This window comes from Lissotriton vulgaris, chromosome 3_1 (assembly GCF_964263255.1).
Source record: "Lissotriton vulgaris chromosome 3_1, aLisVul1.2, whole genome shotgun sequence".
NCBI lineage: Eukaryota > Metazoa > Chordata > Amphibia > Caudata > Salamandridae > Lissotriton > Lissotriton vulgaris.
The window spans coordinates 2,097,950,415-2,097,976,665 of record NC_141689.1 but is presented as its reverse complement, the minus strand read 5'-3'; the positions used below and the strand labels follow the sequence as shown (position 1 = coordinate 2,097,976,665).

The following is a 26,251-nucleotide window of genomic DNA, read 5'->3' as shown; positions in this document are numbered from 1 at the left end:
GAATAGCGCTCGGTGAGCAGAATGCATCTGAAGATTTGTAGGAACGAGGGAAAAGCAGCCAGTCCGGGTGGGAAGGCAGTACAGACATCACAATGCCCACTAAAGGGTAATCAATATGGGCAAGTACGAGCACTATACCAATATGGCAAATTAGTTAAAACTTACTACAAAATGGTATTCAAAACGACCGTTGTGCAGTCTGTTGGCGCGGTCCAAATATATCGTCAGGGGTGATGATACTGTTAATATGCAAACAAGGCCAACAGTTAAACCTTGTTGAAGGTAGGCCAATAAGTTAAAGGATCTAACCTAATCAGGAGGGTGAACTTACCACAAGTTAGTATAAAGGCGACCACGGGTTAGTCAATTTACATGGTCCAAAGTATCGTCCAAACGAAGCGGGACTGCAGAGAATATAAATGATTAATTAATTAGGGGGACCTTGACCACAACGGGCTGAATAAGTCATAACCATCCGAGTGAGACAAAGATTGCACTCACCTTAAAGTACTGAAAAAACGCGATCAAACGTGGGATCGTGTGGCGGTCTGGTCAAGTCAGACAAAAGGCTCCGTGATTTGTCTGAGGAGAGAGGGCGAAACGCTGTTGAAAGCCGCCGTGATGGGGTAATCATTACAGCAATTACAAGCACGCACAAACAGCCACGCTTACCGGTCAGGGAAATGAATCGCGTCCCGCAGTGAGCTCAGTTCGCAATGGCGAGGCTCAATTCCGGGTTTGGAAATATCTCCATGGCAATGCGGTCACGTGGTGCAAGGCACCCGTGTAAACATAATAGACAGACTCGGGTGCAGTGCCGTAGTAGGGTTAAACTGTCTACTAGGAAACCGGTCTCATGATGAAACGGTGATTTTAATAGTGAAAATGTTTATGAAGAACCCGTCTAAAATAGATGACATTCTAAACCAAGATTTTACAGAGTCAAGGGACGTGATGATGAGATTAAAGTACTTGGGAAAGGACTATCCTATGTTCCGACCAATAACCCTGATGCCTTCATTATTCGCACTGAGCTCTTTCAATTCTTCCGGAAGATCAGGTTGAGATACTTCTTCCGCAACTCTGAACCTTCAATACAATCATCGGTTACGGGGCTTAGACCTCCTTCCACGTTTGTCCCATTCAATAGCACAATGTCGCATAAGATCCTTGCATATGAATCAGTTGTCATCAGAGATGTGCTACAACTGTTGGGTACCAAACCATTTATCAAATATAACACCAGCAAGAATGAAAAAATGGCCTTGCAATCGCTTGCCAATAATGAACAACTTATTATCAAACCTGCTGATAAAGGCGGAGCGATCGTGGTGCAGGATGTCACTGCCTACGAGTCCGAAATTCTCCGACAATTGAATGATGGGACCAGTTACCAGCAATTGAGATCGGACCCCTCAAAAACTATTGCACATGAGATCTTGGAGTTAACCCAAGCGGGCCTTGAACAGGGTTTTCTATCAGAACTAGAGTTCAACTTCTTGAATAAAAAGCACCCACGCTTGGCAACTATCTATACTCTGCCAAAGATCCACAAGTCCATGGTAGCCCCCCTGGCCGTCCAATTGTCTCGGGGTGTGGCTCCATGCTTGAGCCTCTAGGCAAATATATTGATTTATTTTTGAAACCACTGGCGGAAGACACTCCTGCATACCTACGGGATACTATGCATACCATTAACATTATTGAAAATCTTGCATTTGATTCCTCAAAGCAACGACTCGCCACCTGTGATGTCGTATCCCTTTATACATCGATCCCCCAACATGAGGCATTAACGGTCATCACACGCTGCTTGAATCAACGCCTGGCTCCGGTTCAAGTCCCCACCGAGTTCATTGTTGCCCTTTTACGTATAGCCATGACAAAGAATTTTTTCATATTCAGAGACAAATTCTATATTCAAACATCCGGAGTGGCAATGGGGGCGCCCTTTGCTCCTGATGTAGCTATTTTGTACATGGCAGCTTTCGAGCAGGACACTATTCTCAACCAAGTCAACCCATTCAGAGACCAGCTTGGTCTCTGGATGCGGTATATAGATGACATCTTGCTAATTTGGAACGGAGACTTGGATGGTTTAATGCTGTTTTTTGGTTGGCTGAATAACCAATCGGGACACCTCAAATTTACCATTGAATCAGACAACTATAAAATCAATTTCCTGGATCTTACCATTTATGAATGTTTGGGCCACCTATTAACAACACTCTACCGGAAACCCACCGAAAGGAATTCATTATTACACTATAATAGTCACCACCCCAGAGCTTTACGAGACAATTTACCCTTTGGGCAGTTCCTGCGAATTCGCAGGAATTGTTCCAACAAGGACCATTATTTCACTGAATCAGATGAACTAAAACAACGACTTCTGAGTAGGGGATACCCTAAACGACTACTTAAGCGAGCGAGGAAAAGAGCTTGGTTTTATCCCTGTGAGGAGTTGCTCACCCCCACAACTGACAAGGATGAGCAGCAAGACAGGATTGTATGCGTTACCACCTTTAACACCCAGAGTAACAGAATTAAACGCATCATCAACCGCCACTGGGAATTGATATCAGATGATATTGAGCAATCTAACCCACCTTTACATGCATTCAAAAAAGCACGGAGTGTTAAGGATCATGTAGTTCGCTCCTTCTTGAAGACCAGAGATGACCCCACGGTCGCAACCCTTTGGAATCTGCCAGCTATTGTGGGCCACTTCAGGTGTGGTCAGTGCAAGGCATGCGACAGTGCCATTCAAACCAAGGAATTCATCTATCGTGATCATAAAGTTCCGTTAAGAACACACACCAACTGTAACTCATCAAACATTATATACGCCATTTTATGTCCATGTTCAATGATTTATGTTGGTCAGACACAGCAGAAAGCTAAGGCTAGGATCCTTCAGCATATGAGTAGGGTCAGGTGCCAAGCACCAGGTGCACCTTTGGTTGAACATTTCTCCACAGCCGGTCACACACCTGAGAGTTTGAGGTGGGTAATCCTTGAAAGAGCCACCTTAGGACCCCGGGGTGGGAGCATCGCCACTATCTTAAATACGAGAGAGCTGAAATGGATGTTAAAGTTTGATTCCATTGAGAATGGGCTCAATGAGCAAGACAGCTCTTTCTCTCAATTGGCAACCTTATCCTCTACCTGATCCATTGTCATGTGGTTGTTATAGGGCTGGTAGACATATAATTCCCATGTGGCCTTTACCCTTTTGTTGAGAGGTACGCCACCACCCTGTTTTTGTTTTTGTGACTTTGAACTTGGAGTAGGATTTTGGATGGCTTTTACCCTCTTGTGAGAGGTACGCCATGTCCTACGCCTATGATGTAAGCACTACCTGATCTTCTAATTTATCAACTATTTGGGCACTAATATTATCTATCTAATATATGTCTCAAGGATCATATTGATTTGCAGCCTATACCCTCATGGGAGAGGTACGCTGCTCCATGTTTATCATGTTGGTATAAATTGACTCATTTATATCCATTGTAATTCATTATCAGTATTAGATGATGTCAACTGTGCTGGGTATATTAACAATTGTCTTTCACTGAATGCACGAAGAGCTGTGTCTCTCCAGCGCGTTAAAACTACCTATGTTTGAACTATGGGAGTTTATACAGCCCCTGCACTGGCGGCAATCACTGGATGTATGCTTAGTATCTGCAATCTAAAATGCGGGTCCCTTGACTCTGTAAAATCTTGGTTTAGAATGTCATCTATTTTAGACGGGTTCTTCATAAACATTTTCACTATTAAAATCACTGTTTCATCATGAGACCGGTTTCCTAGTAGACAGTTTAACCCTACTACGGCACTGCACCCGAGTCTGTCTATTATGTTTACACGGGTGCCTTGCACCACGTGACCGCATTGCCATGGAGATATTTCCAAACCCGGAATTGAGCCTCGCCATTGCGAACTGAGCTCACTGCGGGACGCGATTCATTTCCCTGACCGGTAAGCGTGGCTGTTTGTGCGTGCTTGTAATTGCTGTAATGATTACCCCATCACGGCGGCTTTCAACAGCGTTTCGCCCTCTCTCCTCAGACAAATCACGGAGCCTTTTGTCTGACTTGACCAGACCGCCACACGATCCCACGTTTGATCGCGTTTTTTCAGTACTTTAAGGTGAGTGCAATCTTTGTCTCACTCGGATGGTTATGACTTATTCAGCCCGTTGTGGTCAAGGTCCCCCTAATTAATTAATCATTTATATTCTCTGCAGTCCCGCTTCGTTTGGACGATACTTTGGACCATGTAAATTGACTAACCCGTGGTCGCCTTTATACTAACTTGTGGTAAGTTCACCCTCCTGATTAGGTTAGATCCTTTAACTTATTGGCCTACCTTCAACAAGGTTTAACTGTTGGCCTTGTTTGCATATTAACAGTATCATCACCCCTGACGATATATTTGGACCGCGCCAACAGACTGCACAACGGTCGTTTTGAATACCATTTTGTAGTAAGTTTTAACTAATTTGCCATATTGGTATAGTGCTCGTACTTGCCCATATTGATTACCCTTTAGTGGGCATTGTGATGTCTGTACTGCCTTCCCACCCGGACTGGCTGCTTTTCCCTCGTTCCTACAAATCTTCAGATGCATTCTGCTCACCGAGCGCTATTCCACTGTCTGTCATGCGCTCCTTTTTAAATCGCCAATTATTTTTACGCTGAGATGTCTGTTTGCCGCCTTCCCACCCGGACTGGCTGCTTTTCCTTCTTTCGAAGAAACCTTTAGATTCATCTGTTAATCTGTTCACTGAGCGCCATTCCATTCTTCTCCATGCGCTCCTGATTTAATTATTCTTGCGCACATTTTCCATATGGCGTACCAGTTTAATTCACGCTCATCCTTTGGCACAGAAATGACTTTTCCCCTCCACCTCTTGATATTATTACTGATGTGCTTTTCCAATGGAATAACATAGGGATTCGTCTTCCTACAGTAATTTTTACATTTATATTAAATAGGTGTCCCCACCCCTGTCCTGATGAAGACCCCACAGCAAGGATAGCGACTCTACCTGCATACTAGGGGGTCGAAACGTCGACAGCTACTCGCATTACCAACTCCACGCCCCATGGTTTTCATTTTCTGAACTCTGTGGAGTATGCTGTTCTGTGGAAATAACTATTTGAACCTTGTGGTCCCTATCTCTACACACACTGTGTAGTGAGGATAAATGATGTACATATTTTGATTAATACTGTCACTTGAGAATTTTTTCTTCCTTCCCTCCACCTCCTCCTCACAGGATCACTCCCCCTTCCCTTGTTTCCTTACTATACCTGGGGCACTGTGAAATCGTGTTCACGTTCTGTGACTAAATTATATATTTGTTATATGCATTTCACATTGTGATTAAAACAATGTGAACAGATTTGTTTCTTGGTTGATTTATTGTGTTATTATGTAGTAAGATATCCTTGGAACAGCCTCCCGTTAGCAGAGCAGAAGGTAGGTCCACTCCCACAAGTCATGTGTTTCATGTCCCTGATGGAGGATGTGTTTGAGGCTGCACCAGCTTTCTTATCTAGGAGTAGGAGTGCAATATTTAGGTTTTTGCAAAAATATAGAACTTGGTATTGCCTGGTCATTAATGCTGTTCTGTGCTAGCTTTCCACCACTGTGGGTGAGAGATGTTATGTTACCAGGGTATTTGTAGAGCGCGCAGCTACTCAAAAAGAGTATCCCGGAGCTAGGTGGGTGTGGCAGAGCTGATTAAGTAAGACAACGCGGAGGCTATTGCTGGAACAACCAGGGGCCTCATTTATGAAAAGTGACGCATCGCTGTGAGAAAGCAACAATGCGTCACTTTTCATTGCCCCCTCCTTGCGACACCAATGATGCATCAAATTCACAGTATGACGCATCATGTCGCAAGGAGTTACAGATACGTCAGAAATACTGACGTATCTATAGGTGCAAAAATAACGCAACTCCAGCAATGGGTTATTTATTACACATGGGCAAGTCCCATGTGAAATGTGCCTAAGTCAGTCTTACCCCTGCCATGAGGCAGGCGTAAGATATTGACGCATTTGCGTACTAAAAGTGTTGCAGTGAAAGCTTATAGATTTCACTGCATCACTTCTATGACCCTTTCTTGCGTCGGAAGGCCCCCCCCTGTATATATTATACCTGGTGCAGGTATAATGTGGCGCAGGGGTTTACAAAGTGACGCATCTACCTATATGCGTCACTTTTTAAATATGACGCAACATGGCACATTTTTTACACTGCTGTTGCGTCACAAAATGTGATGCACGGCGGTGCAAATCTGACGCAAGGGGTCATAAATAAGCCCCCAAGTTTTTAGGAACTTCCTGAAGCAGAGAAGATTGTGCATCTGTCTTAGAGTTTGCGGCATACTGTTCCAGAGTTTGGCAACTTGCACCTGAAAAGATCGGCCTCCTATTCGAGAGCGGAGGAACACGGGGTGAGTGCTAGCGACAACGACGAGGAGCGCAGTGTGCGCCGTGGGTGGTAGAACTGGACTCTTTTTCTAAGATAAGGGGCTCCAGTATCATGTAGGGCCTTAAAGGACGAGACAAGAGCTTTGAAATGGATCCGCTTGCGGATCGGGAACCGTTGAAGAGATTTCAGATGGGGAGGCATCCGCGTCCTTGGGCCGAGTAAGAGTATCTCCCTGGCTGCAGCCCTTTGGATCACCTTTAGGCGGGTAAGTAAGTATTCCGGTAGTCCTAGGGACAGGATGTTAACATAGTCCAACCTGGACCCGATCAGGGCCTGGACCACTGTTTTCCTGTTGGAGAACGGAAGAAGGGGTAAAAAATGTTTTAGCATTTTCAGAAGACCGAAGCATTATCCGGCTACCGCTTGAATCTGTGATTTCATATTTAAGGTGTCATCCATTTTCACCCTCAAGTTTTTAACTGACCTAACCGAGGTTGAAGGCGGATGAATGTCCTGTGGCCACCAGCTGCGCCACAAATTGTTAGTTGATTTAGCTGGAGCCAGGCAAACACCTCAAATAAACAAGAGTTGATCGCTTTGCCTCTGAAATCTGTGTTCTTATCGCAGGTGAAGAGCAGCTACGTGTCGTCAGCATATAACAGTATTTTTGCTCCATGGGGCTCAGCCAGATTCTCTAGGGGAGACATGTTAATATTCAACAATGTGGGGCTGAGAATAGAGCCCTGTGGGACTCCCACCTTTAAAGGGGTAATGGAAGCCAAGAAAGGCGGAGTCCAGACTGTTTGTTGGCGGTCAGTCAAGAAAGAGGCAAACCACTTCAGTGCCGTCCCCCTGAAACCGGATTCCTGGAGCCTCAACAGGAGTCGGTCGTGAGGGACGGTATCAAAGGCTGCCAATAAATCCAGTAGTATCAGTACAGCTTTGCTGCCCCTGTCAAGGACGTCCCTGATGGCCTCAGAGATTTCTAGGAGTGCCGTTTCAGTCCTGAAATTTGACCTGAACCCGGATAAGCTCTGGTGTAGTATGTGTTTAGTTTCCACAAAGGTGGTGGTGACCGAATTAACATATTTTCCGAACGTTTTGGAGAGAAATGGTAGAAGAGATATGGGTCTATAATTTGAGACCATGTCGGGGTCCAAAGTCGGCTTTTTTAGTAGGGGGAGTATTAGCGCCTTCTTCCAACTAGCAGGGATCAGCCCGAGCTGCAGAGAGACATTCAAAATCTGATTTACCACTGGGGTAATGATCACAGCTATTGATGCTAGGGTGCTAGCTGGGCATGGGTCAGAGGGCGCCCCCAACTTCAAAGTCTTCATAATTGCAGATGAAGTAGCCAAGAGGGGGAGGGGGGGGACACAGTAAAGGATGGGACCCTGGTCCGAGGGAGAGGGGAGGTGGGCTCATCGACTGGTACTAGAGAGGGAAGGTGAGGGGAGAAGGTGTCCTGAATCTTTTTGATTTTATCAAAAAAGAACGAGGCCATATGTCCCGCCCATATCTCAGAGGAGGTGAAGGTCCTAGCCGCCGCTAATGACAGCTACATCAATTGCAATCATCCAACTCAACAGGGAAGGGATGTAGGGCCAGATGTACGTAGCATTTTTGAGCTCGCAAATGGACGGATTTGGAGATTCGGGCTGTTTGAAATCGCAAAAAGCTTTTTTGAATGTACATAACAATATTTTATATTATAAGAGAAAATAAAAGAATCAGTATAAAACAGCATTGCCCTTCTTTTTAAACCAAGGTCTGTGAATCAGGCCTCGAGTCATCAGCCATCAAGGTACCAACAGGCTTATGGCCGATCATTCTGAAGACCAAAATCAGTGGCAAGAGATTAATTTCTAGGGGGGCAGAGAGATGTATTTTCCCAGGTGTTGGTATTGTTAGGATTCTAAAAAGAATTATCCTTCCTATTGTGGACTCTCAGTCTCCAAGGAGAGGAGGCCTGTCAGGTGGCTGATTGAACCATATTCCCTGTTTGGAACAACTTTGTTATGAATCAATGGATCTTAAACGTTATGTACCTAGGCTACATGATTGGAATTGGAAGTTCTGTGTTGGTTTTGGGGATTCTAATGTCTGTTTTTTACAGGACACCATAGGATATGCAAGAACTATTAACTCGCTCATATGAACTTAACAGAAAAGAGAAATTATCAATGTTAAGAGTGGAACTGCAGCTTCTGGGATTATGTTTGATACTGTTGTATGTGTTCAAATTTTCAATATATTACTTACACACAGTACATAACTTGTAGAACAATAGGTACCAGGGCCCTTGTAAGGAAACCACTGCACCTTGCATCACCTATTGCTCCTGCCAGTACCAACCCAACCACTATCCATCACACTGTTAGAAGTGTGACAAATCAGACTATTCTGTGGCTCCAAAGCTATAAGAATAGCTTGGGTGACAGGTATGTCATTTTAATGTATATGGAATTAATGACCAAATGTGTTGTGCTCATCTCTAAATTAGACAGACAGCGCCATCATGTGGCAGACTGTCATAAATGTTGGTGTTGACAATTAGGTTTGGTGCCAAGCATCGGAAACCACTGGCTCAAATTAAGCACTGCTTACACGTCTTGGACCCCATTGAAAGAACCATCATGACCTATAAAACACAGTTCAAGATGGAATCTGTGAAAGATCCTATCTCTGGTGATGCCTGGGGAGGTTTTGAGAGTGATAAATCTGGGGCGTGAATTGCAGGTTTGTCATATTAAAGAAGCAGAAATATTCTACCTCTAACATCTAGAGTTCATCTTACCTTTGTTTGAAGCTGCTGAGGAAAATAAATTGGATATGTTGTGTGTGTCTCAATAGCAACTTAACCTCACATAGTCTGTTTGGTCATATATGTGCTGGACCGATCCCCAAATTCTCTAGAGTTCAACCATCTCATTCTTTTTTCCCATTCTATTTCTGTAGAAATCCAGTAATGGCAAGGTGGATATGAATCGTGCACCCCTACTGTCTCTCCCTACCGAGGCTTGGGTTTGAGGCTGTCATCACTACACTCACAATCTACTCAAGGCCTTTGTTCACTTGGCGATGCAATGAAACTCCATCTGTTGGGAATTGTCTGCCTTGGTAAATGTACTACTAGTGTTTGGTCTACCGCTTCTGGATCAATCTGCAGTGATACAGAGCAAACCTTCAATCAGAAATGTGACGAAAACACAGTATACTCTGTTTTGATTGAGTTGAGGTGCCAGAATATCAACTTTTACTTGTTGTACTACAAAATATCATGGCAAAAATATTGATAACTAAAATATTGACAAGGTAAGTATATATAGGTAAGTATAGGTTTACTATACTTTACTCCGCATAATTATCTGTTTATCTATCTTCAAGGCACATAGATATGAAGTGAAGAATAGTAATTATGTACTTACCATTATATACTTACCTTCACAATATTTTGGGTATCAAAAGTTTGGGTACAATATTCTTGTAACACAATATTTCTGTAGTCAATATTCTGACATACAACCTTCGACTGTCCATTTGACTGAGTAAGCCGGGAGGGGAAACAAGGGCAATCCACTGTAGCACAACTGAGGTGATAGTGTTGATCTACACGTAAGGGCTCCTGCAGACCCTTTGGTGCAGGAGTGGCTTGATATATTTGCAAGGTAGCCATCCTACATTAAATGTTGGTGGACGCTCACGAGTTTTGAGGAGGCATCAGTTCGCTTTACACCACTGAGGACACTTCTACTTTTCAGTCCTGTTAAAGGGAATGTGTGAACCTGAAGCCACCCCTGACCTGAGCAGAACCCTCTAGGAATTGCTAACCTTGCAATAGGCACATTCACAGTAGCGCACTGCAGCATGTGCACAAACAACATCTGTAAATATTTGAATGCGACCCTTTTGACTCATGTATTTTTTATCTGATGAGAAGCATATTTTATGCTGTGGACTAAGAGCTTGATTTCATGAGATTTAATTGAGACTCTACGCCTTTAGAGCAAACTCAACTTAACTTTGAAAGCTAATCAGCGGCTTTCTGCTGCTATCATGTTCAGCAGTTGCAGCACTATTAACTGTAACAATGTTTTATGGAAAAATGCAGCAATTGTTCTACAGTCCACATTACTATCAATGTAATTAACAGAAAAGCCAATTCATAAACGCTGCCTGTAAATGAACACTTTTTTTTAATGGTTTTATGATTGGGGTTTAACCAGTCCTGTACCTTCCAATGGGGCATCTGCACATCACCAGGAACAGTTGTGGTCTCTGTAGCTATTCATCCTCATAAATAGGAAGAGATCGACCCAATTTATTCAGGAGTTATGCTTTTCTCAGTCTATTCCTGTATCTGTAGACAGAACCCCGACTTGTTCTAAGCCACACAGTTACTCTGGTTCTCACATTTTGATCTCCCCTTTCATGGCCCATTGGCTGTACCTGTTTTTATTCTCCCGTCTCTGCTTATAACTCCATCAGGCTCCACACTGATCACATAAATGGGTAAATCCCATTCTCTGTGGGAAACTCCACCCGCGACGATCATTCCCAGGGACTCCGTGTGATCTTTGCTGATGTTCACCACCTTCTCATGGCATGTAACAGTATGAAGGGCACTCTGTGGGAGACAAAGAAAGTGGGGTGTCATTGCTTGCCCTTTTTAAATGATCATTTCCCTCGACTTGTACAGAGCAAGCTCCAAAAAACACACATGGGTGAGAGGCTTCCCTGAAGAGCAGCTAGGGTAATCCGTGAATCCTCAACACCACATTGGTTTGACAGTGTTTGACCTGGAAAGGCCCTCATATGGTGCCTCTAGATAAACTAGGTTATACAAATGTAAAGAACCTGGGAATATGGCCTTTCACCCAAGACCTCCTTGACAGATTAGTGCTGCTGCTGAAAGTCTGGGTTCAGATGAACTGTCCATCAATAATCTATAAGGTTCTACTGAACTGTAGGTTACCTAAAGGACACAAACCTAACCCTGAAAACCTCCCTCTATGAGCGACGACAGCATGTTCAATCCACTGCACCTACAAAAGTGCGATTGCCCACTTAAGATTTTCAGTAAGCCCACACAAGTCTTCTAATCTGTGAAGGTAATGGCGGCATGGAGCTACCAAAAACGGTAGGGAGGCTAACCACAGGAAACACAAAACGTAGTCATTTACCACTGGGGTTGAATACATAACTCTGCCAAATTTTGAGTTTGACCATACAATTATAGAGAAAGGCAGCTAAACTAAGCCGCGCTGAATGATGCAGGATACTCTACAGCCTAATTCATCGTCGGCACACAGTCCTATAACTGTGGCGTCTGAGAAGGGGAACAGTAAACTTACCCCAGCTTGGTCTTCATAATAAAAATAAGTTGCATTTGAGAGTCAACCTGACTGAAAGGAACTCCAGATTGGCAGTTCATAGTGTCATCCCTGACTATTGATTTTATATGGATTATTTCTAGGGTGGAATTGTTCGTCTTTTAATTTGGACCTTTATTGGAGTTAATTTGACTCCCTAGAGAAGATTTCAGTTCCATGGCAAATGTGGTTGTCTCTTTGGTTATCTCGTTTTCTCAAGGAATGTATTTGAGGTTTTTTTTAAATGATATACCACTCCTGGAAAAGACTTTTAATTATAAACTTTATGTCCAGCGATTCTACACATTAGCAATATTGCCATTTGAGGACACATTGCAGAGTTTGGTATTATTTAGTTGTTGACTTCTAGGGTTACTTGTAAAAAATCCTTCTAGTAAGGATTTTGTATTTACACAAATTAGAGGCATAAAACACAATCTGTTATGCTTCCTTTTCTTCCAAGACACATAAAGGTGGGAGTTTTTGAAAATGATACTCCATACATAGGTGTATTTTCTAAACAGCACCTTTTTCATCCACCGTCTGTATTAAAATGTACCTGCTCATGTAGACCTGGCTTCATATGAGTAGATCTCCGACTGCCAAATTATCTTTTCCATTAGCTAAAAACTGGCTACTGGAGGCTACTACTATTCAGATTATTACAGGAAATGAAACATTAGTGAGTGTACCAAAATGCGGTCACTCAATCAAAAATGCAGCTACAGAGTATTAAGTAGAACTCTTTGACGAGGACCCTTCACCCTGCTGACTCAGCAACACTGCCAGAAGCAGGGCTCTTGCTCAGGACAAATTTCAGTATCCATTTTGGTAGGCAGGAAATCTGTTGAGATTTTCAGTGGCACCATACTACGCTCCAGTTTTAGATTACATTGCAGCATAACAAAAGACACCGAACACATTAAGTATCAATGGCTAATCAGACACCAAGGTTTTCTAGAACATCACAAAGCCATGTGATATTAAAGTTTGTCCCCCTAAAATGAAGAGTTGACCTTCGTGCTTCCTAACTAGATGTTGACTAGGACTTGATGAAGTATCTTCTGTTTATCCAATGGGTTGCTGTGAAAGCTTTCTAGAAGATAGGAGTTCTGCTATGGCACATCACCTGTTTTGCTACCCGATAGATGCCATGTGGAACTTAGTAATCAGACAACCAGTTCTGAATAGTTTTCCAAGTAGCATGTTTTGCTGGGTCAGCAGAGCCAAGCTTGTGGTGAGGAAATTTCCAGAATGATGCAGGTTTTCCGGGCTTTGACATGACATTCCACATCTAGATGTGGAAAGAAGAGCTCTACTATAACTCCATCAGCCCTGCTAGAGCTTTTGTGGTTTCAAAGACCCCTTAACTGCAAGCTCTTCCCTGACATATCAAACCTTATGAAGATATGAATGATTTCATCTTTGATACAGAAAAGATTGAACTGTGCGCCTGCATGCACCATAAAAACCAAAGGGTGACGATTTGACGAGCTTGCGTGATAACGGGCTACTTTTTTTTCATCATTTTCAAGCTTGCTTCAAAGGGGGCTTCATCCGGAACAATTCAAAGTCATGGAACTTCAGTCAGCCAGCACCAGCAATTGGCCTGGCTTCGGGCAATTCCTCGCTCTAAATAAGATAAAGTCATCTTTCCAATATGGGCTGACATGGTCACTCACTGTCTACCTTACAGCCCTGGTGCTGCTCGTAATACAAACAGACATTGCCATTTCTTCCTATATGCTTCAAAAGCCACTACAGACCCCCATTTTATCACAAGCTGGTTTTCACATTTTATTCGACTTTTATTTCTCAAATGTTAACTGTTTTTTACCTGTTCGAAGCCCTCCTTTAAGCGGAACAATTTCAATCCATGAGATCAGCGCGTCTGCTTAAGACATACCGACCCTTGTTCAGTGTCACCGTCAGCACCTGAAATCATGGCAGTGCTGGGGGTGGGACTCTTCTAAGCGCAGCCTTGCCCTTTTTGTGAAACCCAACCTTGTAGTGAACCTACTCAACCTTCCTTGTCGTAGGTGTCGCCCCACTCGTCCATTCTGCAGCCCCCATTACTTCTTCAGCGTTGTGTCTCTGGAGCTTCATGTGCACAGGTTGGTATTCTTTCATATGCTTGCACAGACATATCTGGCTAGGTGACAAGTTTAACACAGCATGTCAAGAAGATATTTCAGTAGCACAATAAACTCTAGTTCAATTCAACGAAAAACGGGCCCATATATTTATAAAAGGGCCTTCGATCCCTTCTCCTGAACTCATACGTAGCCTAATGTGTGTGTGTTTTTTTAACTGATCACACATTAAAACGGTGTACCGGGCTGTACATCAAAGCTCTTTTGGGATTCCGATCCTCGCTGAATGTTAAAAGGCCGCATCTGTTTGAGTACCAAGGGTCGGATGCAGAATGCTCTGGCAGATTAAGAGCCATTTTGTTTATGGTGCACGTTAGACGCTCGTGGAGGTATTACTGATAGTGCGTCAGTCGGATAAAGAAAATGTTTATTAGTTTGTGCATATCTGTCAGGGCAGTCCTTTCTAAACATTTGTCCTTCTCCATCTTTCGCCCCGGAGAGGACGCGGCCCTGAATACACAGCAGCCTGTGCTTTTTTCCCTGTTTATTGTAAGATAAATGTTTACAGCTGATTATCGCAGCCTCGAATGCGTAGCGCGTGCCTCGCGAGCGCAGCTGCACATGGTGGGTTGAAGGGTACGTCACGCCAGGGCGCAGCTGCAGCCCGCCGCGTGCTGCCGCAGGGACTTCCGGCCGGAAAGAACCCGAAGTCCTAAGAGGACCACTGAGGGCTCGATTGTGACCTTCACAGCCCACTGATGCACCGTGAGTCTGCAACCAGTTACTTCATTGGACGGAAGTGTAGGCTGTGCTGCACTTCACACTATAATGCTGAGCCTTGAAACGACACAGGTGCAGTAAGCACCCACGCGTGAATAGTAACAGAACTATTTGAACCAGTACCGAGTACTGTTCTCTACATTCTCTACAAACGACTTAAAAAAAACACATTAGAAACACGTGCTTGCCGTTCTATTAAAAAGAATCGCTCATTTAATTTCCTTTCACTAATCCGTTTTATTTTCTGTGGAGCGCCTGCTATGTAAACGCACCAATGCTTCATTCAATTATATTTTGTGCATGGGAAAAAAGGTCTAAGGAATTCAACACGGCGGGTTTGCCTTTTAAGACCATCTATTTTAGAACTTGGGAGCATACTAGCAAAGAATAGTGAAATTTATCGCAAAATGCGATTAGCGCATTTTTTTTTAAATCGCTGCCTATTGCTGGATATATTAGCTGAGAAAACATGCTATTAGCAACGTTTTTTTCGATTGTGCTAAAATATCCAGCGATAGTGGCGAAATCCGTGAATAATATTCACGCATTAAGGCCAATGGGCCTTACCCTGAAAACCCACCTCCCTTTGGATAAGCAGGTAAGTCATGTCTTTAGCAGGCATGAGATTATAGCGATAATCGTGCGTAGCACGATTTCTTTTTATCGCTATGCCTGCCTTGCTAATAGGCGATAGCTGTGTTAGCGTCGGCTTTCAGTCGCTAACAGTTTGGGTAAGCCCACTTTGCATGTCATTAGCGATAAATATCGCTGACATGCAAAGCGGGCCCCAAAATGGTCGCTATCGCCTAAAAGCTAATAGGGCGATAAAAATATCGCCGCTTTAGAGGCAAAACGTGCCGCTAAAGCGGCGATATGGCCCTTGCTAATATGCCCCTTTGTTACATAGTTCGCGGAGTTATGTTTCGCTTTTTTGATATGATGTGGGTATATATTTCCTTCCACAAAGTAGTTCTCAGTGGATCTCTGATGCGATCCTCACTACTGTGTTTTCCTCCTTCTATCTTCTCTATGACTGTGCGCTTCTTGAGTTCCAAATCTACAGCTCCTCCTTTGGGTCTCGTGCAACATTCTTCTTCATTCATAAAACTTACGCTGTGCTGTTTACACATCACTGTTCAACTCTTCTCTTATGCTGAACTATCAAACTTTCAAAAATCCCTTTACGGAGACCTTTTAAAGTTAAAGATTTGCCTCCCCGCCTGATAATTTACCTTTTCCGCTGCACTCAGGATTTTATCCCAGTCATTGCACTGTAGTGTCTATTCTTTCTTTTCCCAAGAATCTACACCGAGTCTACCACCCATATCTACCTGCTAGCTTGGTGATTTGACTGTATCAGCTGCTTTTGATGCTGTTTGCTTACTCTTGTCTTCTTCCTTCCTAGCTGTCCTTACTTGAGGTGTTGAGTACTGTCTGTACCTGGGTTCGCTCTCTTTTCTTCCTTCACACATTCCCCGGGTCCCCAAAAAAACTCTTTCACAACCAGTGGTGTAATCAGAGTGTCATGGTCTCTAGTACAGGGATGGAAATGTGCCCCCATGGCTGTTGTTAGAATTGTAAACTACACCAATAATCGGGGTTCAGTGGCCCCTCGGGCCCCAGTGCCACTGCATGTCCTGCCCCAATGGAGGTTACGCCCCTGTGTATGAGTAACTGGTCACAGCAGGAGTAATGGTGATCCATTAGTTGGTATTTAGTGTCAGTCAGTTAAATAACTTTATTCGGTTTAAATAAACTATAAAAGTAAGTATTTAGTATTTAGTGTCATTTGGTCTGTGGAAACATAATTGCAACATTTGTTTGTTTCTTTTCTGATTAGGAGTTGCAGATCTCACAGGAGATTTACAGATTTTGGGGCAGATTTACAAGCCCCTTGCGTCACTGTTGCACCGTCGTTGCATCACTTTTGTGACGCATCACCAGCGTAAAAGTTGCGGCCCATTTACAACATGACGTACCTAGGGAGATGCTTCACGTTGTAAAGCCCTGCGTGACATTATACCTGCGTCAGGTATAATGTATGCAGGGTAGGCGTTTTCACGCAGGAAAGCCTTTTAAAAGTGACGCAGTGAAATCTACAAGATTTCACTGCATGACTTTTAGGACGCCACTGCGTCAAAACCTTACGCCTTCTTGAAATAGGTGTAAGGAGTTACGCAGTGTATTGGGAATAGGCCGCAATACGCATTGCTGGAGTTGCATCGTGCTTGTGACATGACTCCAGCAATGCGTGACTTTTCGGTCAACAGATGCGTCAGAATTTCTAACGCATCTGTCAATCCTTGCGCCATGGTGCGTCGTATTGTAAATACAGTGTATTTAAATCGTAGGCTCCTTAACACCTTAGCTGCGTGTAAACATCTCTCCCCAGTGCTGCGCTGTCCATTGGAACCAGCGCTGAATGGACGTCCAATGGTCGTGCGTAGCCCTGGGAGGTAGCGCTGCTGACGACCGTTGGCCGTCAGCAGCACTTAAGGGGTTAAGTAATTAAGCCCAATGTATCCACAGGATTACTTCAACATTAGTAAACAGTTTTTTAAATAAATCTATTTAATATAGTAAAAATGGAGCAAGAAGAGAAGAAGCACACAGCCAAGAAAGGCTATGTTTAAAGTAAATTGTATTAGAGTAAATCACAAAGAACAAATCATGGGGACAAATAATAAAATAAAACTTTGAATAAAAGTCATGAAAAGCAGTATAACTACATTCACTAATCAATTCATAACATTTCATCAGCTCCTGAAAAATTGGATGAAGAAAACCAAAATCAAAGATGTATAAAGGTGTCCTTCAGTGCATAAAAGCTGAGGAGTTGATGACTTTGGTCGACGTTTCGGTCTTGTCTGTTGACATCTATAAGACCATCATCAGGACTAGTGTTTCATCAAGTAAAACCCCTTAGAAATACTTAGTGTATGGGGCTGATCTTCGGATTGGATTTTGTTTGAACAGAAGAATCTGCCGTAGCTCTTATCAACAATTAGGGCTGATTAAGCGATGTCGTGATACTGGTATCTTTAATTCCAGACAAACGAACGTGCTATTTTTTGAAGGTTGTTTTCGTCAACTCGAGACTGCGAGGGATTGTTGAAAAACTGACCTGAGACTCGTTCTTTACCTTCAAAAAATAGCAAGTTCATTTGTCTGGAATTCCATCTCCAATAAAGTTGCATACATCACTGTGTAGGATTAACATACGGCTCCCTCACGTATGTTTGTTACTTTTACACTTTCGAGGACCTTTGGCATCAAAAACTGTGCTGGATTGTATTTTGATGAAAGTATTTTCTGCTTTACTAGATATGTCATTGTAACAATTTCTAACCAAACAATATATGGTATAAAGACACTATGGGAAGTTGGCTCTGTATATACTATACCAAATAAGGTATAGTGTGTACAGAGGCTTTACAGAGGCTAAAGTAGATAATACTAATGCTCTCTTTCGTGGTAGTGTGGGCATGTAGTTAGGCTTTTCAGAGGGCAGTGCTAAGCCTTTGTTGTACACATACAGGCAATAAATGATACACACACTCAGTAACCAAATCCGAAACCTAAAAAAGAATACTTTTAGTATATTTATTTTATAGAAGCAAAGATACTTTGTTGCATGTAAATACGTTTTGCAATAGAATTACTTTTCAGGGTAAAAAAATGGACACAGTGCTATATCCAGAAACACAATGTTATACTGTAGGAGCAACACAATCAAACAAATTGCAGATAAGCAAATGACTTACAATCTTGGTTTTTAGGATAAAGAATCAACACCAGGCAAGGTTTAGGCAAGTAACAAATCTGCACCTCCAGCGGCGCATGGGCTGCTGGGTGCAGTGTTCAAATTCTGAATCTGGCTCCAATGTTATCTATTTTATAATGTTTTATATAGCGCGCACCAGATCCCGAAGGATATCATGCTGCTTACAGGTAAGTAATAGGGCTTGGTAACCCAGTCTCCGGGGGTTAAGGTAAGCGTAGGGCGAGGGGGGGCACAAAGCAGCACCAAACTTCCACCTTCAGAGGCACTGGTGCAGCCGTGTGCTGAGTCCCAACACAGAATTGGGGCACCTAATGCACACCAATAGGAAACCTCAGTTTTGAAAAAACGCTGCAGGCTCAGGCCAGGAGGCCATTCAAAGGAAACCTACAGATGCATAGGTAAGTTGAGGGGTTCTCGAGCTTTGGGAGACTGTCGGTTGATCTCCCCAAGGCCCAGGGCCTCTGGGTGCAGGATATCCTTTTACGTCTGGAACGGCTTACTGGTGCAGGTCCCGGTGGGGGGAGTGGGGGGCGGAGTCATCGTGCAGAACCGGCTGGCGGCGATGCGGAGTCTGGCAGGGCTCAACCGATGAAGGACACTCACTCAGAATTGCTGGGGAACCTTCGCTGGACCAGTGGGCCACTTCGACTCGGGCCTTGGGCGTCGGGTGCAGTGGTGGGTCTGGTAGGTGGGTTAGCGTTTCCTCAGAGCAGAGCTCTTGGTCTTTAAATATGGTTTCTTCTGAACAGGTCTGCTGAACACATGGGAGTTGGAGCCTGTATGAAGGCAGACAGGCTGGCAGGGCTTGGACCAGGCCAGTCGCTGGAGTTCCTTCTCGTTCAGGGGTTGACTTTTCTTTGTTCTTTTCATCGTAGGTCATTGGGAATCTGAGGATTAAGGTTTAGGGGTGCCCCTAAATACTCAATTTGGGGGCGTTGCACGGATTAGAAGGTAGTAGCCAATGGGCTAATTACCTTTAGGGTGACTACACCCTTTGTATGGCCACTCCCTTTGGGGAGTTTGCACATCCCTAACCCTATTGGCTAGTCTCCTCCAAACTAATATAGAGGATTCTGGAGGGAACCTTATTGTCTAGTCTCCTCCAAACTAATACAGAGGATTCTGGAGGGAGGGATTTACCTCAGCACAGGGCGCCTTAAGGGTGGTCCTGGCTGAGAGTGGACACTCTTTCTCTGCTTACTAATTTTTCAGCCTGACCTCCATAAGCTGGAGAGGCCCTAGTCAGCATAACAAAGGATGGGAAGCCTTTGCGGCTCATTGCATTTTCATGCTGTACTTGCTTGGATCGCTTGTGACGCACCTCCAATTAGAGCAGGCTTTCTTTCTGACCCACGAGAGCAAAAAGCTTCCACCTCAGTGGGTCAGAAACATGTCTAGAGGTAGCAGGCTGGTGGGGACCAGTCAAGACACACTAGCGAGTTTTTAGATTTTCAGGGGGCACCTCTGAGGTGCCCTCTGGGTGTAATTATTAATACTTCCAACACTGGCATCAGTGTGGACTTATTAAGCTGAGATGCTTGGTACCACACATCCTGGAATTCAGTGAAGTTGGCATGGAGCTGTGGAGCTTGTAATGCCATGCTCCCAGTACATGAACTCAGTATAGCTTCACTGTGCACTGATAATGTCTAAAAATGGACTTGGACACAATAGGAGCATATCGGCTCATTCAGTTATGCCCTCACGTGAGGTATAGTGCACCCTGCCTTTGGGCTGTAAGGCCTGCTGTAGGGGTGACTAACCTATGCATTCTGCAGTGCTGTTAAGCCTGGCACACAGGGATGTGTGCTAGCTCTACTCTTCACTTTTTTCTGTACCAAGACATGCAGGCTGCAGTGGCATTGTGCATGTGCTTGCTGAGGGGTCCCTTAGGATGGCACAATTCATGCTGTAGTCCATTAGTTACCCTCTTTAACCACAAGGCCCTTGGTACCAGGGGCACCTTTTACTAGCGACTTACATGTGACCTAAAGGCGTGTAAATGTGGAATAGGTTCAGGGAAAGAACACAGGTGCTAGGAACCTGGTAAGCAGGGACCCAGTACGCTACAGTCAAACTTGCATCAAAAGCCAGGCAAAAAGTGTGGGGAGTACTGCAACAGAAACCCACTTTCCTACAACAGGCCACTCCTAACTAAGCCATTTGCCTTCTTCCTGTGTTGCCACTGCCTGGGATTATACATTCTGAGATGCTACTTGAGTCAATGGTCTTGCCCTAAGCATAACACCCAAAATCTTCTTTTCCCCAGTTGGAAATTTAGAAGTTGGCAGTGTAAAAAGAGCATTGCAATTACGATAGGACTGCTCCTCTCATTATGCAACCTTATTGCTTTGTCAATAGGATATGGTACCACTGGACATGCACATGCAGTGTTGTAAATTGTATATCTGTATCAGTCGCGGCCGGCGTGACTCGCGGGTGGGGGGGGTCGCACAATGAGCGGGTTAATTTAATTTTAAAAAAAAACATTTAAAATCGTACCTTTGCCTCCGGTCCCGGACTCCCGCGTTGCGTCTCCTTCTCTCTCTCAGCTCACAGGAAGCGGAAGCAGGCAGCCTCCCTCACCTCCCCTAAGCCAATCACAATGCTGCAATGGCAGCGTTGTGATGGTCTAGGACGTTATTCATACAGGCGTCTATGGGGAGGCCGCTTTCTCCATGCAGGCTGCATGCAGCCTACATGGAGAAAACGGGAGAATGATCATGACTGGTTTGGTCGGCCCTGGGGCCGACCAAACAGTCTGCACCCATAAAATTGGGCTAGCTACTCCTCCCCGACCCGCCTGCCCCCAACCAGGCATAAACATAAAATGGTATTTATACCAATTTACGTTTCTGCTTCTCGCACTGCGAGAAAGCAGTGGGGCGACGCTCCAACGCCTACGTAGAGGAGCCGCCCCTGATCTGTATGTATTATTGGGTGCAGTTTCAGTGGTGTGCTTTATTGTCAGTGATACCAGCCAGTATCTCCCTCCAGCTTTGCATAATGACGAACATGCGTGTGTGCCTAAGAAGAATTAACCTACATTTGATGTATTCTTAACCATGTCCAGCAACATTGAACGAGTCATTACAGCGTGATAAATGTTTAATCGCTGCATGCATGCACATTATTGCTGGTGATGGCTGCTAATATGGTCTGATTGGAGGCGGCGGCCCAATGGTAACAGACCCATAGTTCCAACCCACAGATGGCGTTGTGCACTGCGCCTCTAAAAGTTGCTTGTCTAAGTTATGTTCTCCTGAAAGGCTGCCGTGCCACTGCAACGTGAATAGGGTACACACCAGATGATGGGGGTTTCTCCAGCCAGCTCGCATGAGCTTTCTATTTCCGCCTCAGTTCCAGACAGGTGAAGTGCAGTTAATCCCTTTATTTTGATTACATATAACACATTGCATTTGTTGGCTCAGTTCAAAAAACAGGTTTGTTAAAAGTGTGTACATAATAAAACGTGCACCTTGGTGCTATGGCCAGCCCAGCCCAACCTGTCCCTCCGCGTGAAGTGCATGCAGCGAGCAAGAGCAGACACCGGAAGCAAAGACAAGCCACATTGTTCCTCGTAGGGCGATAGGCTGCATGGTCAAGCACAACAAACCGCCCTTGGGTAGACATGAGCTCCCTTTGCTGCTGATCTGCGCTTCTCGGCCACTTGCCCTCACTGTAGCTTTTATTTATTGTGCTTCAAAAGAAGGTCTTGGAAGGCTGACAAAAGCAGGCCTCACCTTGTTCGGGTGGTTCCGTTCACTGGGGCATGGCGGGGGGCTTCCGTTGTTATTCCGCCCGGCCTCCTGCAAGATGTCAGGGGTCGGCGCTCTGCTCTGCCGTGACACAATGAAGTGCACCGTCTCCTCGCTGGCCTGTGTGATGAGACACAGATGTAAACACAGCCCTGTTCCAGCAGCACCCAGCCCCCCTATGCCCCCCTCCCCCTGCACCTCGCCCCCGAAGTTCAAGTCCCCAGGACTTCAGCAGCACAATGTTATCCAATCATATGTGTAATTGCTAACTCTATTTTTCAGCTGCCATTTTCACAACAATTAGAAATGTAGGCCAGAAATGTGTGTCCTGAGCGGCCAGTAAGGGGTTGTAGATGTTCGACATTCCGTTCTTTACTTGCCCCAAAGTAAACACAGCAAAGAAAGCTGCTTTTTATCGAGACAACGCACAAAACGCACCACAAAACTCAGACTGGTAGGACACAAGCGTAAGGAACAAGTAAGGGCTGCACGTCTCACTGCATTGCTGTATTTCTCAATCCAGAAGTTTAAAATCGACCTTAGACTGGCTTTGTTTTGGTGGCTAAACTAGAGCCCTGTCGCCAGAGTTCACATCCCAGCTTCGGCCCTACCCCGGGATTCTAGCCAATTAACGCTTCTACCCATGCCTTAAATTATCAATACGGGCAATGCATTGCTAACATATATCAGATAAATTTGAAAAATATGGTGTATAGCCCATATTACATGACCCCTCCTCTTGTACCTATCACATCTTGCTTTCTTTAAAGTGATGTAAAAATATTCACGCAATGAATTGATTTGTATTGCTCTGCCTGCATCGATTGCTATTTACCTTAATCATTATTTTTTATTATGTAAAATGTTGCACTTCTAAAACTGTGAACACTAAACAAAGGATTCGATCATATTTGCATTGAGAGGGCTTCAACATTCAGATGAAGACTGTGTTTGTACCCTGATGCCTTTAGGTTGCTGAACAAAAATAATGAAAGGTGAAGTCAAACCTCTTGCTAAGCCACTCTTGTATCTTCTGGCCAAACACAGTACCATCCAAAGTACTGTGGCCTATGTCCCTAGACTCATAATGGACAGACAAGGAATGACTATTAGGTCTGGGAAATTCGGGTCCAGTACACAGCTTTAGGCACCAGGTGGAATTACTTCAATTCTATCTTCACAATAATAATTTATTGGTGTATTTTATTTAGAATACCTCCCAACATGTCACCCTTTCTGCACTTTGTTGTGTCTGAGAGTTTGTGAACTTGCAGAAATTGATGGATCTTTGTTAGAACTGCAGGGGAGCGGGTCACTAGGTCTGCGGCATGATAGCATGGCGCCTCCTTGGCGCGCTTTCTGCGATTGGAAACAGTGCAGCCCTCTTCACATCAGGTCAATATTTTCTTGAGATTCTACAGCATGACAACCAGCAGGCCTCAAGTGTATTGTCCACAACTACTTCAGAGAGAGATCAGTAAGGATTACATGCTTGTGCATGCTATCCAGAAGAGCTGCGTCTTAAACTCGCGTCTGAATTATATCAAGATTTTGACACTGTGCAATGTGTAGTACATTTATTCTACGCCCAAGGAGCGACAATAAAGGTGCTTTGCCCATGGTTAAAAACCTACAGCTTTATTTAGAGTTTGGTGTTCAGGATACTTCGTCACAAAAGTGGTTGATGACATGTCTAATCAGGGCCAGATTTAGCGCTGGTGGCGTCCGGTGCGACAGAGTTTATTGGCGTTGCCCAATAACCTCTTTCACCATGGATTCCTTCACTACCACCCTTTAAGAGAGCCCCTAAAGCCTCCATAACCACTCTCTTTCTCTCATGCATTTCTTTTGTTTTATAGCGCCACTGTTACCAGTGTGAGGTGTCTGAGCACTTTAGATCACATACAAATTACACAGAAACAATGAGTGTGTGTAAATCAGTCTATAGGAAATTTTACATCAGACAGAGTAATACAAGGTGTGGGAGTTTCAAGCCATCCCTAATGGTAGACAGTGTAGTTTAAGAGGTGAGTGGTCTGGGGAAGCACAAACTCAGAATTTAAAATGTAACACCATGGGTGGGCGTTGGCTTAACCAATAAGAGTTGATTTCTACCCAAGTGGACCCTTTTTTACAACATTAAGATATTGAAATACTGGGAGAAAAACACATAACACTCCAATCCATACCTTGCAGTTTGCATGTAGCTCTTTGATGATAGTTTATAGCTCACTGTCCTATATTAGGGTTTAAACTTATAAACTACAAGTAACAAAAGGGTCTCTCTGACAGAAGTAGTAATGCACTGACCTATTTACATTGTATGCACTTTGTGACCTGCATGGTACATGGCTTTGATGACTAAAAACTTCCACTAGTCAAAACTCTGATCTCTCTGCAGCAGGTACACCAATCAACAGTTATTTGACATTGCCTGAAAATTGCTGGAGGCAAGGAACGAGACAGCACATGCTTTTAAAATCATACTGTACTTGAAAACACAGCGCCTCCCCAGAAAGTCAGCGCTCGGTCCAGTGGCACCGATTGCACCTCCCTAGAGCTGGCGCTGTGTCCACTGTATTACAAGTGCATTATAGCCTATGACACAGAGTATGCCGTCCACCATATTCGAAATAAGCCTTCGAGTTAGGATAGGTATAGAATAAGAGAATAATTGAACCTTTAAGGTCCTTTGGACATATGTTGTGTGTACTTGTAAAAATACTCACAGCCGTAACTTTACAGACTATTATGCACTACTATGGCAATCTTAGAGCATGTGGTCTTAGAGGCTGGTAACTTGTTTACTCCTACACCTATGGCAGATAAGAGGCCAAGGTAAAGGATGCATGCTAGCGCAGTGATTGACTTGTATCATGGTTGATGAAACTGCTCCGTACCATTGAGAAGGAAGCAACTTTAGTTTGAACAGTTCCTCTTACCATTTAGATTGTTCCTTGTGTGAACGTAAAGTGAAGAAAGTAGGATTTCCCGGGACAAAATTATTTATTCGATAGGTTGTGAATTCTCTGGTGACAGACAGTCTAAAATCATCTAATCCCATTTATGGGGTACAAGAAAGGTATCCATTCCTGTTCATCGAGTTGAAGAGAGCATCTTTTCTTAAAAATAAATTCTATTTGCTTCAGGATTGAGTAGGCTTTTGCTATCTGTCAAAAATGTTTGTTCAGACCTCAGTTAAATTCCCTCACGATGATCTTAATATCAAACAAGGGGTGGGCTATCGAGAGGTTGAACCATGTGCCTCTAAGCTGCAGTCTCTAAACGTGTCTATGCCTCTCTGCAAAAAGTGACACATGAAGGAAGTAAACAGATCATAGACTCTGAAGTCTGCAACAATGCACTCTCCTGAATGGCGACGTTGTTAACAGGATTGGGCATGGGGAAGAAAAGAGAATAGGAATTAATACATGGGCTTATGATGCTGGGCTTTTCTGGTGCATCGCAGAGCAGAGTGCCTATTTTATGTGCCTGCATAGCATACAGTTAAGTAATTTAACTGAATACTTCTCGGCATAGGTGCTCAATGTTCAGATAGTACAGCTCGGAAACAGAAAGAGGGAAACCGTACTCATTTGTTGGAACTGTGCTGTCAAAAAATAAAGCACTAACTAAATATGGGGATAAATAAATTCATTTTACGCTTTGCAGGTGCAAAAAACAGGTGCTTGCGACAGAGAAGACAATCATGAAACCACCCGATGGCTACATCTAAATTAGTGTTTTCCAAGGTTGATCAGTAATACACTAAGGGCTAGATGTAGGTAAATAGGATTTACCGATTCTAAAATACCGAATTTTACCGATTCGGTATTTTAGAATCAGTAAATCCTATGTAGGTAATAATTCGGTAAAAACTACCAAATCGTTAAGATTCGGTAATTAGAGAATCGGTATTTACCGATTCGGTATTTGCCATTCATTCCTATGGGCCTACAGGACCATAGGAATGAATGTCAATTACTGAATCGGTAAATACCGATTCGGTAA

At 43.9% G+C, this 26,251-nt stretch overlaps 1 protein-coding gene across 4 annotated transcripts in view; it reads right to left on the bottom strand.

The window, feature by feature from the left end:
* LNX1 (ligand of numb-protein X 1) overlaps positions 1-26,251 on the bottom strand; it is a 278,368-nt gene that overhangs the window by 17,886 nt on the left and 234,231 nt on the right. For all 4 annotated transcript variants that reach the window (XM_086962645.1, XM_086962644.1, XM_086962646.1 and 1 more), the window contains 2 exons: positions 22,226-22,360; positions 10,903-11,080 (listed from right to left, as the gene is read on the bottom strand). In XM_086962645.1, the coding sequence (XP_086818771.1) occupies positions 10,903-11,080; positions 22,226-22,360 (313 nt within the window). The remainder of the gene's footprint in view (positions 1-10,902; positions 11,081-22,225; positions 22,361-26,251) is intronic.